Source organism: Catharus ustulatus, chromosome 27, assembly GCF_009819885.2.
Source record: "Catharus ustulatus isolate bCatUst1 chromosome 27, bCatUst1.pri.v2, whole genome shotgun sequence".
In the NCBI taxonomy this organism is placed as follows: Eukaryota; Metazoa; Chordata; class Aves; order Passeriformes; family Turdidae; genus Catharus; species Catharus ustulatus.
This window is the reverse complement of record NC_046247.1, coordinates 3,789,160-3,808,891: the sequence shown is the minus strand read 5'-3', so window position 1 is coordinate 3,808,891 and position 19,732 is coordinate 3,789,160. Positions and strand designations below refer to the sequence as shown.

At 66.5% G+C, this 19,732-nt stretch overlaps 2 protein-coding genes across 4 annotated transcripts; one reads left to right on the top strand and one right to left on the bottom strand.

Moving 5' to 3' along the window:
- Positions 1-2,196: 2,196 nt before the first annotated feature.
- Positions 2,197-16,380, top strand: NPC1L1 (NPC1 like intracellular cholesterol transporter 1). The gene is made up of 21 exons (XM_033081081.1): positions 2,197-2,250; positions 2,840-3,865; positions 3,932-4,506; positions 5,375-5,475; positions 5,600-5,772; positions 6,318-6,446; positions 6,589-6,771; positions 7,344-7,458; positions 7,757-7,884; positions 8,314-8,451; positions 8,786-8,875; positions 9,528-9,718; positions 9,795-9,928; positions 10,983-11,097; positions 12,019-12,074; positions 12,433-12,583; positions 13,451-13,682; positions 14,530-14,643; positions 14,794-14,956; positions 15,073-15,198; positions 16,352-16,380. Exons 1-21 carry the CDS (start codon positions 2,197-2,199, stop codon positions 16,378-16,380), a joined length of 4,023 nt encoding a protein of 1,340 aa, XP_032936972.1.
- On the bottom strand, positions 16,239-19,066 carry MRPS24 (mitochondrial ribosomal protein S24). Of its 3 annotated transcripts, none has more exons than XM_033081298.2 (4): positions 19,025-19,066; positions 18,057-18,125; positions 17,853-17,964; positions 16,239-16,842 (listed from the first exon to the last, which is right to left on the bottom strand). In XM_033081298.2, the coding sequence occupies exons 1-4, from the start codon at positions 19,049-19,051 to the stop codon at positions 16,559-16,561; spliced, it is 492 nt and encodes a 163-aa protein (XP_032937189.1). In that variant the 5' UTR covers positions 19,052-19,066; the 3' UTR covers positions 16,239-16,558. The 3 variants fall into 3 exon arrangements, with proteins under 3 accessions (XP_032937189.1, XP_032937188.1, XP_032937187.1); XM_033081297.2 differs by lacking the exon at positions 19,025-19,066 and having other exon boundaries at positions 16,239-16,654; positions 16,742-16,842; positions 18,057-18,422; XM_033081296.2 differs by lacking the exon at positions 19,025-19,066 and having other exon boundaries at positions 18,057-18,413.
- Positions 19,067-19,732: the final 666 nt, after the last annotated feature.

Sequence of the window (19,732 nt, the reverse complement as noted above, 5' to 3'; positions counted from 1 at the left end):
TGGGACACTGGGGACACCTGGGGACACCCCCTGGGGACACCCCCTGGGGACACGGCCTGACACCCAGGGACAGTGGGGACACCTGGAGCATCCCTTGGGGACACCCCCTGGGGACACCTGCCACCCACTGCCACGTGCCAGTGCCACCCCTGCCCTCAGGGGACACCTGGGACACCCCCTGGGGTCACGGCCTGAGCTTGGGGACACCCCCTGACCGCCACCCTCTGAGCCCTTGAGGACCCAGCTGTCACCTCCCCCCTCCCCGTGTCACCTTGGGGCCACCACAGCCCCTCTGTGTCACCCCCGGGGGTTGGTGACAAATAAAGGTGCCGAGGAACCGCTCTGGTGGCTGCGGTGGCTGCGGGACAGGGACAGGGGTGGGGACACGGGGAGGGACAGGGCACGGGGACAGGGACAGAGACAACTGGGGGGCAGGGAATGGGGACAGGGATGGGGACAGGGACAACTCGGGGACAGGGATGGGGACACGGGGAGGGACAGGGAATGGGCACAGGGACACCTCGGGGACAGGGAATGAGGACAGGGATGGCACAGGGCACGGGGACAGGGATGACACAGGAATGGGGACAGGGACACCTCGGAGACAGGAATCAGGACAGGGATGGGACAGAAATGGGGACAGGGACACCTCGGGGACAGGGATGGGACAGGGAATGAGGACAGGGATGGGACAGAAATGGGGACAGGGACACCTCGGGGACAGGCTGGTGACGCAGCCGTGGGCAAAGGTGCCAGGGCAGGACGGGCGGGACGCGCCCCCCTTATCAGTGCCCCCTTATCTGTGCCCCGCTATCTGTCTCCCCTTATTGTCCCCAAGGCCACCAGGGCCATAAACGGCGCCTCAGGGAGAGCCGGGGTGGCAGCGATGGCATCGGGGGGGTGGCACCCCCTCGGGGACACTGTGGGGACACTGCGGGGCTCAGGGATGGCACCGGGACCCGGCTGGGGGACGGGGGATTGTGGCACTGCCCCGCCCTGGTGACATCGGGGACGGGTGTGGCACTGCCTGGGCTCTGATCGGGGTCCAAGGCCCTGAACCCGCCGGGGACAGAGGGCACGGCTGGCACTGGGACACGGGGATGGCACACGGGGATGGCACTGTGACACGGGGATGGCACACGGGGATGGCACTGGGACACGGGGATGACACACGGGGGTGGCATTGTCACCATCAGGATGGCACTGGGACACGGGGATGGCACACGGGGGTGGCATTGTCACCATCAGGATGGCACTGGGACACGGGGATGGCACACGGGGATGGCATTGTCACCATCAGGATGGCACTGGGACACGAGGATGGCACTGAGACACGGGGATGGCACACGGGAGTGGCACTGACACGGCACTGGCACACGAGGGTGGCACACGGGGATGGCATTGTCACCATCGGGATGGCACTGGGACAGGGGGATGGCACACGGGGATGGCACTGGCACACGGGGACAGAGGGCACGGCTGGCACTGGCACACGGGGATGGCACACGGGGGTGGCCTTGTCACCATCAGGATGGCACTGGTACAAGGGGATGGCACTGGTACTGTCCTGTCACCACCAGGATGTCACCGGAGGAGGGGCCACCGAGGTGACCCTGGCACATGGGGATGGCACTGGGACATCACCGGCACCACCGGGATGGCACTGGGGTGGCAGTGGCACTGCCCGGGTGGCCCTGTCACCACCGGGATGGCACCGCGGGGGTGGCACTGCCCACGACCTGGCAGACACCACGGCGTCACCCCCGGGATGTGTCACCGGCGCTGTCACAGCTGCGCCTGGGTGACGTCCCGCTGCCACCCTGTGCCACCCTGAACTCCCAAATTCCGCTGTTGTCCCCATTTCAGCGCCCGCGAGTGACCCCCGCTGTCACCACCCCCTGTGCCCAAATCAGCGCCACCCTGCTGTCCCCATTTCGGTGGCCATGGGTGACCCCCGCCCCGTGTCACGCTGTGCCCCATCAGTGCCACCCCGCCGTTGTCCCCAGCGCGCCGCGGGGTTCCCGCGCCCCGCCCCGATCGATCGATCGATCCGGGTTAATGATCGATCGCGGCTCCGGCCGGCCCGGGGCTGATTGGCCCCGGTGCCATCAGGCCAGCAGGGCCCTCCCCGGGTGGCACCGCGGGGGCGGAGGGGTTTATAGGAGCGGGTGGCACTTGGGGACACCCCCCGTCAGCATGGCCGGGACCCTGGCACTGCCTGCGGCCCTCCTGGCCGCGCTCCTGGCGCTGGTAGGGGACAGGCGACACCGCGGGTGGCACTGGGAGGGACACGGGGCTGGGGGCGGGGACTGCGAGTGACACCGGCGGGGGGCGGGGGGGGCGACGGTGCGGTGACCCTTGGTGACATTTGAGGACTGTGGGTGGCACAGGTGAGCGGACAGCACACCTTGGTGACATTCGAGGGTGGCGTTTGGAAGATTTGGGAGTGGCAGGAGCAGGGGACACCCTTGTGGTGCCCACTTGGTGGTGGCATTTGGGAGGGGCTGGGGAGGACACTGCCGTGCTGCCCATTGGTGACATCCGGAGGTGGCAGGGCAGGGGACACTGCCGCGCTGCCCTTTGGTGCTGTCCGGATGTGACTTGGACGAGCTGGGAGTGGCAGAGCCGCTCCTTGTGCTGCCCTTTGAGTGGCACCTGGTGACACTTGGGTGGCACCTGGTGACATTTCAGGAGGCAGTGTGTGGCAGAGCAGAGGGACATTGCTGTGGTGCCCGTCAGGGGCCATCTGGGTGGCACCTGGGTGACACTTGGAGGGGCTGGGTGTGACAGAATGGAGGGGACACTGCTGTGCCCACTGACATTTGGGTGACATTTAGAGGGACTGGGGGGTGGCAGAGCGGAGGGGACACCGCTGTGGTGCCCCCGGGTGACATTTGGGTGTTGTTTGGAGGTGGCACAGCTATGGGGACACCTCCTCAGTGCCACTCAACCCCTCAAGTGCCGCGGCCGTGCCACCACCCCTCCCCACCCGCAGGCCCGCCCGTCGCTGACCCCCAGACACGAGCCCGGCGTCTGCGCCTTCTACGGCGACTGCGGCAAGAACCCCGAGCTGAACGGCCCGCGGCCCTCGGGGGTGCCCTGCCTGTCCAACACGCCCGCCCCGGTGGCCTCGGCGCTGGTTCTGTCCCTGCTGCGCTCCGTGTGCCCCGAGCTGGTGCAGGAGAACGGGACCACGCGCGTGTGCTGCAGCCTGCAGCAGCTGATCTCGCTGCAGCTCAGCGTGGGGCTGTCGAGCACGGTGCTGGCGCGGTGCCCCTCCTGCTCCCGCAACTTCGCCAACCTCTACTGCCACAACATCTGCAGCCCCGACCAGAGCCTGTTCACCAACGTCACCCGCGTCTCCGAGAACAAGACCGACACCGGTGACGTCCCCGTGCTCGAGTACCAGCTCTTCTACCGGGACCGCTACGCCGAGGCCGCCTTCGCCTCGTGCCGGAACGTGCGGCTGCCGGCCACGGGCGGCTACGCCATCGCCACCATGTGCGGCAGCTACGGCGCCGAGCTGTGCACGGCCCAGCGCTGGCTGGACTTCCAGGGCAACAAGGACAACGGGCTGGCACCGCTGCAGATCGACTTCCACCTGCTGCCCAACGGCTCCGAGCCCGGCGAGGGCATCACCCCGCTGGACCCGCCCGTGTGGAGCTGTGACCAAGCGCCGAGCGCGGAGCAGGAGCCGTGCTCGTGTCAGGATTGTCCCCGTTCCTGCGCGCCCCTGGTGCCGCCCTCGGGGCCGCCGCCGCCGTTCCGCATCGGAAACGCCGATGGAGTGCTGGTCATCTGCGCCGTGCTGTTCGCCGCGCTCGCCCTGCTCTTCCTGGTGGCCCTGCTGTGCCGCGGGGGCTCCGCGGAGCCGCCGCCGAAGCCGCGGGGCCGGGGCGGGTGCGCGCAGCGGGCGGGCGATGCTTGGCAGAGCGCCCTGGAGCGCGCGTTCCGCTGGTGGGGCACCGCGGTGGCCACGCGGCCCGTGGTCGTGCTGCTGGTGGCGCTGGTGGTGGCCGGCGGGCTCTCGGTCGGGCTGATGACCCTGCGGCTCACCACGGACCCCGTGGAGCTGTGGTCAGCGCCGGGCAGCCGCGCCAGGCAGGAGAAGGCGTTCCACGACCGCCACTTCGGGCCCTTCATGCGCACCAACCAAGTGATCGTGACCGCGCCGGGACGCGCCGGGCGCACCTACGAGTCGGTGGTGCTGGGGACGAAGAATTTCAGCGGTGTGCTGGCCGAGGACGTGCTGCAGGCGCTGCTGGAGCTGCAGGAGACGCTGTCGGCCACCACGGCGTGGGCGCCGGGCTCGGGCAGGAACGTGAGCCTGCAGGATGTGTGCTACGCGCCCCTGAACCCCACCAAGCCCAGCGTGGCCGACTGCGCCGTGAACAGCGTCACGCAGTACTTCCAGAACAACCGCAGCAACCTGGAGCTCACCGCCTGGCAGGACGGCAAGAACCCGGGCACCGTGGACTGGCACGACCACCTCATCTACTGCGTCAGGTGGGAGCCGCGGGCGAGGGGCGGGGGGGTCCCGCGGAGGATGGGGGAGGGCACGGTGTGGCATGGTGCCCGCTGTGGGGTTGGGGTGACATTTATGGGGTGCTGGACATGGCCTGGTGACCGTGGGGTGGCCAGCTGTGGGGTTGGGGTGACACCTGTGGGGTGCTGAACATGGCCTGGTGCCCGTGGGGTGCTCAATTGTGGGGCTGGGGATGCCCAAGGGATTTTGGACATGACCTGGTGACCGTGGGGTGATCAGTTGTGGGGCTGGGGTGACACCTGTGGGGTGCTGGACATGGCCTGGTGCCCGTGGGGTGCTCACTTGTGGGACTGGGGATGCCCAAGGGATTTTGGACATGATCTGGTGACCGTGGGGTGATCAGTTGTGGGGCTGGGGTGACACCTGTGGGGTGCTGGACATGGCCTGGTGCCCGTGGGGTGCTCACTTGTGGGGCTGGGGATGCCCAAGGGATGCTGGACACGGTCTGGTGCCCGTGGCATGGTCAGTTGTGAGACTGGGGTGACACCTGTGGGGTGCTGGACATGGCCTGGTGACCGTGGCATGGTCAGTTGTGAGACTGGGGTGACATTTCTGGGGTGCCAGTGGGGTCAGGGTGATGCCCTCAGGCACTGGGCACTGCCCGGTTTGGGGGTCCAGGTGCTCTCTGTGGGCCACTCAGGGGGTCGAGGTGCCACCCGCTGCTCCCAGGGTGCCACCCGCGTGTCCCCATCACTATGGGGTGCCAGGCTGTGTCTCTGGGGTGCCACCCCGACCGGGCTCTCCGAGGTGCCCCGTGGGTGGCAGCGGGTGCGGGACGGGGCCGGGTGGGCGCAGCCCCCGCTGACACCCCCGGCCTGTCGCCACCAGCTCCCCGCTCTCCTTCAACGACATCACAGCGCTGGAGCTGAGCTGCATGGCCGAGTACGGCGGGCCCGTGTTCCCCTACATCGCCCTGGGCGGCTACCCCGGTACAGGGGTTCCGGGGGTCCGGGGGGTTCGGGTGTTCCGGGGGGTTTGGGGCTTCGGGGGTTCCCGGGGGTTCCCGGGGGGTCCCGGCCGTGTCCCCGCGCCGTGACCGCCGTGTCCCCGCAGAGTCCGAGTACACGGAGGCCGAGGCGCTCATTGTCACCTACTCGCTCAACAACTTCGAGGCCGGGGACCCGCGCCTCGAGTGGGTGCTGAGCTGGGAGCGCGAGTTCCTCCGCGTGGTGCGCGACTTCCAGCGCCGGCACGGCCACAACCTCTCGGTCACCTTCATGGCCGAGGTGCGGCGCGTGCCCCTCCGTGTCCCCCGGTGTCCACTCAGTGTCCCCCGGTGTCCCCTCCGTGTCCCCTGGTGTCCTCTCCGTGTCACCGCAAGTCCCCTCCGTGTCTCCCGGTGTCCACTCCGTGTCACCCCGTGTCTGCTCCGTGTCCCTCGGTGTCCCCTCCGTGTCCCCCGGTGTCCGCTCCGTGTCACCGCGTGTCCCCTCCGTGTCACCCCGTGTCCACTCAGTGTCACCCTGTGTCCTCTCCGTGTCCCCTCAATGCCGTTGTGCCTCCCCATGTCCCCATGTCATCTCCACGTCCCTGTGCCCCCCCCACCTTGTCGCCTCCATGTCTCTGTGCCCTCCGTGTCCCCTCAATGTCCCTGTACACCCTCCACGTCCCTGTGCCTCCCGTGTCCCCTCCGTGTCCCTGTGCCCCCGTGTCCCCATGTCCCCGTGTCTGCAGATCCCCAGGTGTCCCTCATGTCCCCGTGCCCCCCCATGCCCCTGGTGCCCCCCACGTCTGGATGCCCCCTCAGCTGTCGCTGTCGCTGTCCCCTCAGCGCTCTCTGGAGGATGAGATCAACCGCACGAGCGGGGAGGACATCCCGGTGTTCGCCACCAGTTACCTGCTGGTGTTCGCCTACATCGCGCTGGCCCTGGGCGAGTACACGGCCTGGCGGCGGGTCCTGGTGAGCACGGGGGACACGGGGGACACGGGGGGACACGGGGGGCACGGGGGGTGCTGATCCGGGAGTGCTGATCTCGGGGTGCCGATCCGGGGTGCTGATCCGGGGGTGCCGATCCTGTGGTGCCGATCCCGGGGTTCCGCAGGTGGAGTCCAAGGTGACGCTGGCGCTCGGGGGCATCGTGGTGGTGCTGGGGGCCGTGCTGGCCTCCATGGGGCTGCTGGCGCTGCTGGGGCTGCCCTCGTCCCTCATCATCATCGAGGTCGTGCCCTTCCTCGTGCTGGCCGTGGGCGCCGACAACATCTTCATCTTCGTGCAGGAGCTGCAGGTGGGGGCGCGGGGGGCACCGGGGGGTCCTTGGGGCACCGGGGGGCACCGGGGGGTCCTTGGGGCACCAGGGGGGACTCAGGGGTCCTTGGGGACATTTCGGGACTGGAGTCCCCGTGGGGTAGGGTGGGCATCTGTGAGCGTGGGGGTCTTTGGGGACAGGGACACCATGGGGCATGGGGACACCTCTGGGGGCAACTTGGGGACACCTTTGGGGACAGAGATCCCTCTGTGGCACAGGAGCACGGGGACACCTTGGGGATGTTTTCCCATGGTGGGGGGGACACCTGAGGGCAATGGGGATCCCTGAGGGGCAGAAGGACATGGGGACACTTTGGGGACCAGGGACACCTGTGGGGACACTTTGGGGACCAGGGTGTCCCCATGGGCTACAGGGACACTTTTGGGACTCCCATGGGGGATGTGTCCCTCGGGGGGGTCCCGTGGGGCAGGGGGGCACCCTCACGTGGGCAGGGGGTGCCCGTGGGGGTCCCTCGGATCTGGGGGGTCCCCTCGGATCTGGGGGTGCCCGGGGGGTGCCCGGGCTGTCCCTGACCCCCCCCGGGCCAGCAGCAGTCGCAGCGGGAGCCGGGCGAGACGCGGGAGCAGCACATGGGGCGGGTGCTGGCACAGGTGGCACCCAGCATGCTGCTCTGCAGCATCTCCGAGGCCGTCTGCTTCCTGCTGGGTGAGTCTGGGGGCACCGGGGGCACCGGGGGGCAGCGGGGGGCTGCAGAGCACGGGGGGGGCACGGGGGATACAGGGACAGGGGGGACAAGAGAGATGAGGGGACACTGGGGGCACCGCGGGTACAGCGGGCACAGGGTGGGCACAGGGACACGGGAGACAAGAGGCACGGACCGAGGGCTGTGGTGTGGGGGGGCTGGTATGGAATCCTGGTGACCCGGGGGTGTCCAGGGGTGTCCGGGGGTGTCCCGGTGACCCGAGGGTGTCCCGGTGACCCGGGGGTCGCGGGGGTCCCGCAGGTGCCCTCTCCTCCATGCCCGCCGTGCGCACCTTCGCCCTCACGGCCTCGCTCGCCATCGCCTTCGATTTCCTGCTGCAAATGTCGGGGTTCGTGGCGCTGGTGGCGCTGGACTACCGGCGACAGGAGGTGACACCCGGGGGACACCCGGGAGCAGGGCAGGGGGTGGACACGGGGACCCCAGGGTGGGCGTGAAGGTCCCCAGGATGGACACGGGGACCCCAGGATGGGCACAGAGTGGGTGTGAGGGTCCCCGGGATGAGTGTGGGGTCCCCAGGGTGGGCACAGGGACCCCAGGGTGAGCACAGGGTGGGTGTGATGGTCCCCAGGGTGGGCACAGGGTGGGCACGGGGACCCCAGGGTGGGCACAGGGTGGGTGTGATGGTCCCCAGGGTGGGCACAGGGTGGGCACGGGGACCCCAGGGTGGGCACAGGGTGGGTGTGATGGTCCCCAGGGTGGGCACGGGGACCCCAGGCTGTACCCGGTGGGGGCAGGGGACACCCGTGGGGTGCCGTGCCAGCCTCCCCCGTGCCCCTAATACCCCCCTGTGCCCCCAGGCCGGGCGCTTTGACCTCTGCTGCTGCTGCGGGACGGACAAGGGGCGCCCGACCGGGGGCGGGGCGGGGCTGCTGCGCCCCTTCCTGCAGCGCTACTACACCCCCGTGCTGCTGCACCGCCTCGTGCGGCCCGTCGTGGTGAGGGACGGGGACATCAGGGGACACTGGGGGGCGTAGGGGGCATCGAGGGAGAGCAGGGGCACGGGGAATTTTGGGGGGATGGGAGCCTTGGGGACAATGGGGGGCACAGGGATGTGAGGGGGGTTTGGGGTTGGGGGGGTGAGAAATGGAGTGGGGGGATCTGGGGGGGTCCTGGGATGTCAGGGGGACACGTGGAGGGATGGGGGACATGCGGGGTGTGAGGGCTGTGGGGGTCACAGGAGGGCTGTGGGGGTTTTGGGGGGACATGAGCGGGCCCTGTGGGTTTTGGGGTGCCCCGGGGGTCCCTGAGCACAGCCCCCTCCCCCTCCAGGTGCTGCTGTTCCTGTTCCTGGCCTGCGCCGGGCTCTTCCTGCTGTTCCAGGTGTCCGTGGGGCTGGACCAGGAGCTGGCCCTGCCCGAGGTGGGGGCTGCACCCCGGGGCTCTGGGGACACAGCGGGGGACAGTGGGGCCGTGAGGGGACACCTGGGGGGGTGGCACCCGTGGGGAGGCTTGAGGACACGTGGGTGACCCCCTGAGGTGCTGGGTGGGGACGTGGACCAGTGTGGGGACACGTGGGGATGCTGGGACCCCTTGGGGACCCTTTGGGGACCCCCAGGACCCTGTGGGTGACACATGGGGTGGGTGACACATGGAGTGGGTGACACATGGCAGGGGTGACATGGCCATATAAGGGGACACATGGTGGGTGACATGGTCATATATGGGGATGCACGGCAAGCTGTGACCCCTTTAGGAGCCCTCTGTGTCCCCTCTGTGTCCCCGTGGATCCCCCTGTGGATTTCCCTGTCCCCCTCTGTGTCCCCTCTGTGTCCCTGTGGATTTCCCTGTCCCCCTCTGTGTCCCCTCTGTGTCCCTGTGGATCCCCCTGTCCCCCTCTGTGTCCCCTCTGTGTCCCTGTGGATCTCCCTGTGGATCTCCCTGTCCCCCTCTGTGTCCCCTCTGTGTCCCTGTGGATCTCCCTGTGGATCTCCCTGTCCCCCTCTGTGTCCCCTCTGTGTCCCCCATGCCCCCCGTCCCCCGCGGTGCCGCCCTGACGCGTGCCTGTCCCCAGGACTCGTACATGCTCCAGTACTTCTCAGCTCTGAACCAGTACCTGGCCGTGGGTGTCCCCACCTACTTTGTCACCACGAGCGGCTACAACTTCTCCTCGACCAACGGCACCAACGCCATCTGCTCCAGCTCGGGCTGTGACAACGACTCTCTCACCCAGACCATCCAGCTGGCCACGGAGTTCGCCAACGTGTGAGTCCCCGGCCCTGCCCCGCGCGCCAGCGCTGGCCCCGCGTGGCTCCTGCCAGCCTCATGTCCCCTCTGCCAGGTCCTACCTGGCCATCCCGGCCAACTCGTGGGTGGACGATTTCCTGGACTGGCTGAAACCCATCACTGGCTGCTGCCGCATCCACCAGTCTGGGGAGCACCAGGGCGAGTTCTGCTCCTCCACCAACACCGACAGTGAGTGCGGGACGGGACGCGCAGTCTGGGCTGGCCACGGTGCCCACCACGGGGCTGTTGGGCGGCCATTAGATGCCCACCATGGGCCACTGGATGCCCACCATGGTGGCTGTTGGGTGACCACTGGGTGCTCACCATGGTGGCTGTTGGGTGACCATTGGGTGCCCACCATAGTGGCTGTTGGATGGCCACCATGGTGGTCATTGGGTGGCCATTGGGTGCCCACCATAGTGGCCACTGGGTGACCACTGGGTGCTCACCATATTGGCCATTGGGTGGCCATTGGATGCCCACCATCATTGCCATTGGGTGGCCATTGGGTGCTCACTATGGTGGCCATTGGCTGCCCACCATGATGCCCATTGGGTAGCCAATGGGTGCTCACCATGGGGGCTGTTGGGTGCCCACCATGGGCGCCATTGGGTGGCTATTGGATGTTCATCATGGTAGCCATTGGGTGGCCACTGGGTGCCCACCATGATGGTCCTTAGGTGTACATTGAGTGTCCACTGCTGTGGCCATTGGGTGCCCACCATCATTGGGTGGCCATTGGGTGCTCACCATGGTCGCCGTTGGGTGGTCATTGGCTGCCCACCATGGTGGCCGTTGGATGGCCACTGGATGCTCACCATAGTGGCCATTGGGTGGCCATTGGGTGTCCACCATCATTGCCATTGGGTGGCCATTGGCTGCCCATCATGGTGGTCATTGGGTGGCCATTGGGTGGCCACTATGGTGACTGTTGGGTGGCCATTGGGTGCCCACCATGGTGGCTGTTGGGTGGCCACTATGATGGCTGTTGGGTGGCCACTGGATGCTCACCATGATGATTCTTTGGTCTACATTGAGTGTTCACTGCCGTGACCACTGGGTACCCACCATGGTGGCCATTGGGTGGCCATTGGGTGCCCACCCTGGTGGTCACTGTGTCCCTGCTGTGATGCCCACTGGGTGCCAGCTTGGTGCTGCTGCAATGGCCACCACACCCCCTTTGGGTGCCCGCTGGGGCCCAGCGGGGGCCAGTGGCCGCACTGTCCCCTCCGTGTGCCCGCAGAGGAATCGAACTGCACGAGCTGCCTGAACAGAACGCGGCGCCCCACGCCCGAGGAGTTCGAGCGCTTCCTGCCCTGGTTCCTGCAGGACCGGCCCACGGTGCAGTGCGCCAAGGGGTGAGCGGCACCTGGGGACACTGTGGGGACACTGCGGGGACACCGTGGGACACTGTGGGGACACTGTGGGGACACCGCGGGGACACTGGGGACACTGCGGGGACAACGCGGGGACACCGCGGGGACACTGAGGACACCGTGGGGACACCACGGGGACACTGTGGGGACACCGCGGGGACACTGTGGGGATACTGCGGGGACACCATGGGAACACCTGGGGACACTGCAGGAACACTGTGGGGACACTGCGGGGACACTGCGGGGACACCGTGGGGACACTGCCAGGACACTGCGGGGACACTGGCGACACTGTGCTGGCACTGCGGTGGCACTGTGGTGACACCAGGGGAAGCACTGGGGTGTGGTGTCAGGGGGACACTCGGGGTTATGTGCCACCCAAGGGGACACAGGGGTGGTTGGCACTGTGGTGGCACTGTGAGGGCACTGCAGTGGAACTGCGTTGGCACCTGTGGGGACACCCAGGAGTTGGTGTCACCCAGGGGGTCACCTGAGGATAGGTGCCACCCGGGTGTCCCCGGACCCCGTGTCCCCCCTGGCTGTCCCGGGTGTCCCCGTGTTCCCCCTCACCCTGTGTCCCCCCTCAGCCTCCCAGATGTCCCCCTGTACCCCTGACCCTTCTGGGAACCCCTCTGGCCCCCTTGACCCCCTGACCCTGTGTCACCTGTCCCTGTGTCCCCTGAACCCCTGACCCCCTGTCCCTGTGTCACCTGTCGCTGTGTCCCCTGACCCCTGACCCCCATCCCTGTGTCCCCCGACCCTTCTGGGTGTCCTATCACCCCCTGACCCCATGTGTCCCTTGACCCCCCTGACCCCCTGACCCCATGTGTCCCCTGAACCCCTGACCCCCTCACCCCAAGTGTCCCCTGACCCCCCTGACCCCCTGTCCCTGTGTCCCCACAGTGGCTTGGGCGCCTACGACACCTCTGTGGTCATGGACGCCAACGGCACCATCCTGGGTAAGAGCAGGAGGGGACAGGGGACAGGGGACAGGGATGGCCACTAACCTCGGGAGTGACCACTGAGCCAGGGGGTGACCACTGTCCCTGGGGGTGACCACTGTCCCTGAGGGTGACCACTGAGCCCTGGAGTGACCACTGTCCCTGGGGGTGACCCCTGCCCCCGAGTGACCCCTGTCCCCGAGTGACCCCTCTCCCTGGGGGTGACCACTGCCCCAGACTGACCACTGCCCCGGAGTGCCCCGTGCCCCCGTGATGCCCACTGTCCTGAGTGACCCCTGCCCCAGACCGACCCCTGCCCCCGAGTGACCCCTGCCCCAGACTGACCACTGTCCCCGAGTGACCGCTGTCCCCGCAGCGTCGCGGTTCATGGCGTACCAGCGGCCGCTCCGCACGTCGCAGGAGTACACAGCCGCGCTGCGCGCCGCCCGCGCCCTGGCCGAGCACGTCACCCCCACCCTGCGCGCCGTGCCCGGCACCGACCCCGCCTTCCGCGTCTTCCCCTACACGTGAGTGGCACCGCGGGGACACCGCGGGGACACCCGGGGTCACCAGAGGGTGCCCAGTTCGGGGTGCCCATCCTGGGGTGCCCCTGTTGGGGGTCTCAGGGGGGGTAGGGGTCAGGGGTGACCAGTTTAGGGGTGCCCGTCCTGGGGTCAGTGGGGGACCAACGTAAGAGGCTCCCAGTGAGGGGTTCCCAGCCTGAGGTGTTGGGAGTGCCCCAGTCAGGGTCAGTATGAGTGCCCGTTTTAGGGGTTCCCAGTTAGCGGTGCCCAAGTCAGGGTGCCCATTTGTGGGCGCCCAGTGCCCATACTATGGTATCCAGTACCCATTTTGTGGTGCTTAGTGCCCATATCAGGATAACCAGTGCCCATTTTGGGGTGTCCAGAATCCATACCAGGGTATCCAGTGCCCATTTTGAGGCGCCCAGTGCCCATTTTGGGATACTCAGTGTCCATATCAGGATAGCCAGTGCCCATTTTGGGGTGTCCAGAATCCATACCAGGGTATCCAGTGCCCATTTTGAGGCGCCCAGTGCCCATTTTGGGATACCCAGTGTCCATATCAGGATACCCAGTGCCCATTTTGGGGTGCCCAGTGCTCATTTTGAGGTGCCTGGTGCCCATATTAGGGTACCCAATGCCCATTTTGGGGTGCCTGGTGCCCATCTCGGGTTCTCAGTGCTCATTTTGTGATGCCCAGTGCCCCTATCAGGAGTCCTAGTGCCCGTTTTGGGATACCCGGTGCCCATCTCAAGGTACCAAATGCCCATTTTGGGGTGCCTGGTGCCCGTATCAGGTTTCCCAGCGCCCACCTCAGGGTCCCCAGTGCCACACGCGGTGCCACACGCGGTGCCAGCGGCGCTGTCCCCGCAGGGTGACGTACGTGTACTACGAGCAGTACCTGACGGTGGTGTACGAGGGGCTGGTGACGCTGGCGCTGTGCCTGGTGCCCACCTTCGCCGTGTCCTTCCTGCTGCTGGGCATGGACGTGCGCTCCAGCCTGGCCACGCTGCTGACCATCGCCATGGTGCTGCTGGACACCGTGGGCTTCATGGCGCTCTGGGACGTGCCCTACAACGCCGTGGCGCTCATCAACCTCGTGGCGGTGCGGGGACAGCGGGGACAGCAGGGACAGGGGGGTGGCACAGGGATGTGGGGTGGCACAGGGACACGGGAAACGCAGGGTGGAATGGGGACATGGGGTGTGGGGTGGTACAGGGACAAGGGGTGCATGGGGACATGGGAAATGTGGGGTGGCACAGGGACATGGGAAATGCAGGGTAGAATGGGGACATGAAGGGTGAGAGGTGGCACAGGGACATGGGGCACATGGGGTGGCACAGGGACACGGGGTGTGAGGTGGCACAGGGACACAGGAAATGTAGGGTGGAACAGGGACATGGGATGGCACAGGGACACGGGGGCGTGGGGACACACAGAGGGGTTGGGGTGGCACAGGGACATGGAATGGCACAGGGACATAGGATGGCACAGGGACGTGGGATATGAAGTGGCACAGGGACACAGGAAATGTGGAGTGTAACAGGGACATGAGGTGGCACAGGGACATGGGGCACATAGGATGGCACAGGGACATGGGATATGAAGTGGCACAGGGACACAGGAAATGTGGAGTGGAACAGGGACATGGGGCACATGGGATGGCACAGGGACACGGGGTGTGAGGGGTGGCACAGGGACACAGCGGGGGTGGGGACACACAGAGGGGTTGGGGTGGCACAAGGACATGGAATATTCTGTGTGGCACAGGGCCACAAGGAGTGGCACAGGATTTGGGACATCCCAAATGGCTTTGGGGGCACAGGAGGTGGCAGCAGAGCTGGGACACTCAGGGTGACACGGGGCCGTGGGGTGGCACGGAGCCATGGGGCACAGGAGGTGACTCTGGGGACACTGGCAGTGCCCAGTGTGACAGCCCGCTGTCCCCACAGGCCGTGGGCATCTCGGTGGAGTTCGTGTCCCACATCACCTGCGCCTTCGCCCGCAGCTGCCAGTCCACGCGGGTGGCACGAGCCACCGAGGCCACTGTCACCATGGGCAGCAAGGTGGGCACGGGGAACACCGGGGGACCCCGAACCCTGCGGGGATGGGGGTGACACTGTGAGACCCCAACCCTGCTGGGGCTGCGAGGTGGTACCGCGGGACGCTGTCCCTTCCCGGGCCGATGTCACCGAGGGTGGCCGCTGTCCCCGCAGGTGGTGGCGGGCGTGGCCATGACCAACCTGCCGGGCGTGGTGGTGCTGGCGTTCGCCAAGGCGCGGCTCGTCCAGATCTTCTTCTTCCGCCTCAACCTCATCATCACCCTGGTGGGGCTGGCACACGGCCTGGTCTTCCTGCCCGTGCTGCTCAGCTACATCGGTACGGAGCGGGTCACCCCCGGGGACGGGGACAGGGACAGGGTGGCACTGTCCCCATTGTGCCCCCTCGGTGTGGGTGACAGGGACAGGCTGGCACTGTCCCCATTGTCCCCACAGGGCCCAGGCCGCGGCTGCCAGCGGGGCAGGACACGCCGGGGGATGTGGGGCTGGGCCTCGGCAACCCCGGCTTCAAGGACACGGACATGGACACGGACACGGACAAGGACAAGGACAAGGACAAGGACAAGGACAAGGACAAGGCGCTGGGGAAGGGCTGAGCCCCCCTGCCCCCCACTCCCCCCCTGTGTCCCTCCCCCCTTTCTATTTAAACTACTTTTGTCACACCCTGGACTGGTTGGACTGGGATGGGCGCAGGGGGAAGGGGAGCTGCGCCTTGGCTCCCAAATGTCACCGGGGTTGGGGACATGGGGACAGGATGTGGGGCACAAGAATGTTCAGGACACAGGGACATGTGGGCACAGGGGCATGGACACTGTGGGGACAGGGACATGTGGGGCACAGAGACATGTGGGGCACAGGGACATGTGGGGACAGAGCCATGGACACTGCGGGGACAGGGACATGTGGGGTACAGGGACATGTGGGGACAGAGCCATGGACACTGCGGGGACAGGGACATGTGGGGTACACAGGAGCCACTTTGATGGGGCACACAGGGACACCATGGGGACAAGCCAAGGACACTGTGGGGACAGGGACGCTGTGGGGCACAGGGACACAGCCCCCATGGCACACGGGACACTGTGGGGACAGGGACATGGGGCAGAGGGACATCACAGGGGACAGGGACACACAGACATGGAGTCACAGGGACACTGTGGGGACAGGGGCACAGGAACATGGGGGGTACAGCGACACAGGGACACAGGGTCACAGGGATGCTGTGGGGACAGGGACACACAGACATGGGGTGTACACGGACACACAGACATGGGGGTCACAGGGACATCACTGGGGACAGGGACATCACTGGGATGAAGCCTCATGGGGCACACGAGGTGGCACGGTGGTGACAGGGACATGCAGGGCACGAGGCCACCACTGGGCTGGGGCTGGGTGTCCCCAGTCCCTCCCAGCCTGGGGTCACATCCTGGACTGGTTGGACTGGGATGGACAGGGGGGAAAGGGGAGCTGTGCCTTGGCTCCCAAATGTCACCGGGGTTGGGGACGTGGGGACAGGATGTGGGGCACGAGAACATCGTGGGGACACGTGGGGCACAGCCCTGGCAGTGTAGGCACCTGTAGCACACAGGGGACATACAAAGATTTTGGGATATTTACTGCCAGCCCTACAGGTACTTGTAGGGCACAGTGGGGACATCCCACAACATTCCTTCAGGGTCATCTATAGGGCACTCCTGTGGGACATTTATAGGTTTATTCCCAGCCCTACAGGACTTGTAGGGCACAGTGGGGACATCCCAGAGCATTCCATGAGCATGTTTATAGGACATTTCCTGTGAGAGGCTTATAGGTTTATTCCCAGTCCTACAGGTACCTGTAGGGCACAGTGGGGACATCCCAGAGCATTCCATGTTTCTAGGACATTCCCTGTGGGATGTTTACAGGTTTACTCCCAGCCCTACAGGTACTTGTAGGCCACGCGTGCAGGCACGGTCTGCAGCTCCAGGCGCACAGGGCACTTGTAGAAGTGGCCCAGCAGGGTCTCAGCGTAGCCCTGCAGGAAGTAGAGCTTGTAGGGCGGCAGGGCCCGGCCCAGCAGGGCACAGATCACCAGCAGGTTCCCGCGGCGCTTCAGCACCACCTCGTCAGCCAGCAGCCCCGGGAAGGTCCCGTACAGGAACTGCCGCAGGAACGCGTCCTCCACCGAGCGCTGCGCCGCGCCCGCCTCGCCGCATAGGTTCCCTGAGGGGACACAGTGACACTGGTGACATTGGTGACCTCACTGTGCTGTGCCAGCCTCGCCGCACAGGTTCCCTGAGGGGACACAGTGACACTGGTGACCTCACTGTGCTGTGCCAGCCACACCGCACAGGTTCCCTGAGGGGACACAGAGGTGGCACAGATGGCACCAGTGACTGCCTGCTGTGCCAGCCATGCCCCACAGGTTCCCTGAGGGGACAGGGTGGTGGTGGCTCTGGCTGTGGCACTGGGTGGCACCACAGGAGTTGTGTGTTCTGTGCCCAGGATGCCTGTGGGCAGCACACAGTGGTCACTGTGCCCACCATGCCCACATGTCCGTGTGTCCCCACTCCTCAAATGTCCCCAGTGTCCCCATCCCCAGGATGCCCCACATCACTGTCCCCACCATGCCCACATGTCCCCTTTGTCCCATCCCCATGTTTCCCACATGTCCAACGTGTCCCCATCCCCACATCTCCTGTGTCCCCATCCCAGAACACCAGTGTCCCATCCCCAGGATGTCCCTTGTCCTCCCATGATGCCACCCACCCCACAGTGTGCTGTCCCCACAGTGCCACGTGCCCCCATGTCCTCACAGTGCCCCAGGGGCCATCCCCACAGTCCTGTCCTGCCCACATCTGTCCCTCTGTGCCTCTCATCGCTGTCACAACACCCTGTGACCCTCCTCAAGGTGCCTTCATGTCCCATTGTCCCCATCCCCACAGACCCCTTCTGTCCCCCATCCCCATCCCCACAACCCCCCGTCCCCATGGTGCCCTCATGTCCCCTTTGTCCCCATCCCCACAGACCCCTCCTGTCCCCATAACACTCTGTGACCCTCCCCACAGTGCCCTCATGTCCCCCTCTCTGTCCCTTCTGCCTCATCCCTGTCCCCACAACCCCCTATCCCCACAGTGCCCTCATGTCCCCACTGTCCCCATCCCCACCCCAGGAGTCCCCCGTGTCCCCCCATGCCCATCTGTTCCCATCCCCGTGTCCCCAGTGTCACCCACCGGTGTGCAGGGACAGCCACCCCTTGCGGTGGCCGATGTAGTGCGGGGCGTGTGCCTGCTCGTACGTCACCGTCTTGTCCCCCTTGCCCGAGCGCACCCGCGCCGCCCGCGTCTGTGGGGACAGCGGGGTCAGGGGGACACGGGGACAGCCCCTCGGGGTCACAGGGACACGGGGACACCCCCGCGGGGTCCCTCAGCACTCACCTTGAGGCAGGCGGGGGTGGTGTGCAGCTGCCGGGTGGCGCTGGGGACAGGCAGGGCACGGGGAAGGACCTGCAGAGAACAGGGCTGGGGACAGCCTGGCAGGGGGACATGCTGGTCCCCTGTCCCCAACAACAGCCAGGGTGTCCCCAGGAGCTCCATGGAGCAGTCCTGGTGTCCCCACAGCTGTGACCCTGTCCCCAGTGTCACCACAGCCCTTGGCGCTCTTATCCCCATGCTCAGTGTGCCCCAAACCCAATGTCCCTTGTCACCCCCATCCCGTGTGTCCCACACTCAGAGCCCCCCAACTCAGTGACCCCCACATTCAGTGTCCAGAGCCCCCATGCCCACCCCTCTCCCCAGCTCGTGTCCCCTCCATTCCCAGTGTCCCCAGTGCTCCCCCTCCTCAGTGTCCCCCATCCCCAGTGTCCTCAGCATCGCCAGTGTCCCCCAGCCCCCGTGTCCCCATCCTCAGTGCCCCTCATTCCCAGTGTCCCCAGTGCTTCCCCTCCCCAATGTCCCCCAGCCCCAGACTCCTCACTGCCCCGCATTCCCAGTGCCTCTCATTCCCAGTGTCCCCAGTGTCCCGTGTCCCCATTCCCAGTGTTCCCCATTCCCAGTGTCCCCAGTGTCCCGTGTCCCCATTCCCAGTGTTCCCCATTCCCAGTGTCCCCAGTGTCCCGTGTCCCCATTCCCAGTGTTCCCCATTCCCAGTGTCCCCAGTGTCCCGTGTCCTCATTCCCAGTGTTCCCCATTCCCAGTGTCCCCAGTGTCCCGTGTCCCCATTCCCAGTGCCCCTCATTCCCAGTGTCCTCCATTCCCGGTGTCCCCAGAGCCCCCCTGAGCGCCCCGTGCCGCTGCCGGGCCTGCAGCCCCCGGTGTCCCCGGCGTACCCCCAGCCCGGTGTTTCCCCCATTCCCGGTGTTTCCCCCATTCCCGGTGTTTTTCCCCCGTTCCCGCTCTCCCCTCACCCGCAGCGCGCGCGCGGCCGCCGCCATCTTGGCTCGGGGCGGGGCGGCAGCGCCCCCTGGCGGCGGGAGGACTGAGGCTACTGGGAGCACTGGGGGTGCTGGAGGTCTGTGCTGGGCATCCCCCAGTACCACAGGCGCGGCTGGGGGTGTTCCCCCTTTTCTCCCTCCCATTTTGGTGATCTCCTAGGGGTCTCCCCCATTTTGGGGGTGTCCCGGGTGTCCCCCCTTCTCTCCCCTCCATTTTGAGGGGGGGTGTCCCAGGTGTTCCCCCTTCCATCCCTCCCATTTTGAGGGTCTCCTGGGTGTCCCCCCCTTTTCTCCCTCCCCATTCTGAGGGCTTCTCCCAAGTGCCCCCCTCCATTTTTGGGGTGCCCCGGATTCTCCCCCCACCTTTTACCCCCCCCTAATTTTTGGGGGGGGTCTTACAGATGTCCTCCCTTCCCCCACCCCCATTCTGGGGGTCTCCCAGATTTTCCCCCTCCCATTCTGGGGTCTCCCAGGTGCCCCCTCCTCTTTTTTTGGGGGTTCTCCCAGGTGCCCCCTCCTCCTTTTTGGGGCTCTCCCAGGTGCCCCCTCCTCTTTTTTGGGGGGGTCTCCCAGGTGCCCCCTCCCCCTTTTTGGGTGGGGTCTCCCAGGTGCCCCCTCCCCCTTTTGGGGGTCTCCCATCTCTCCCCCTTCCCCCCAGACACACTCAGCACACTTTGGGGA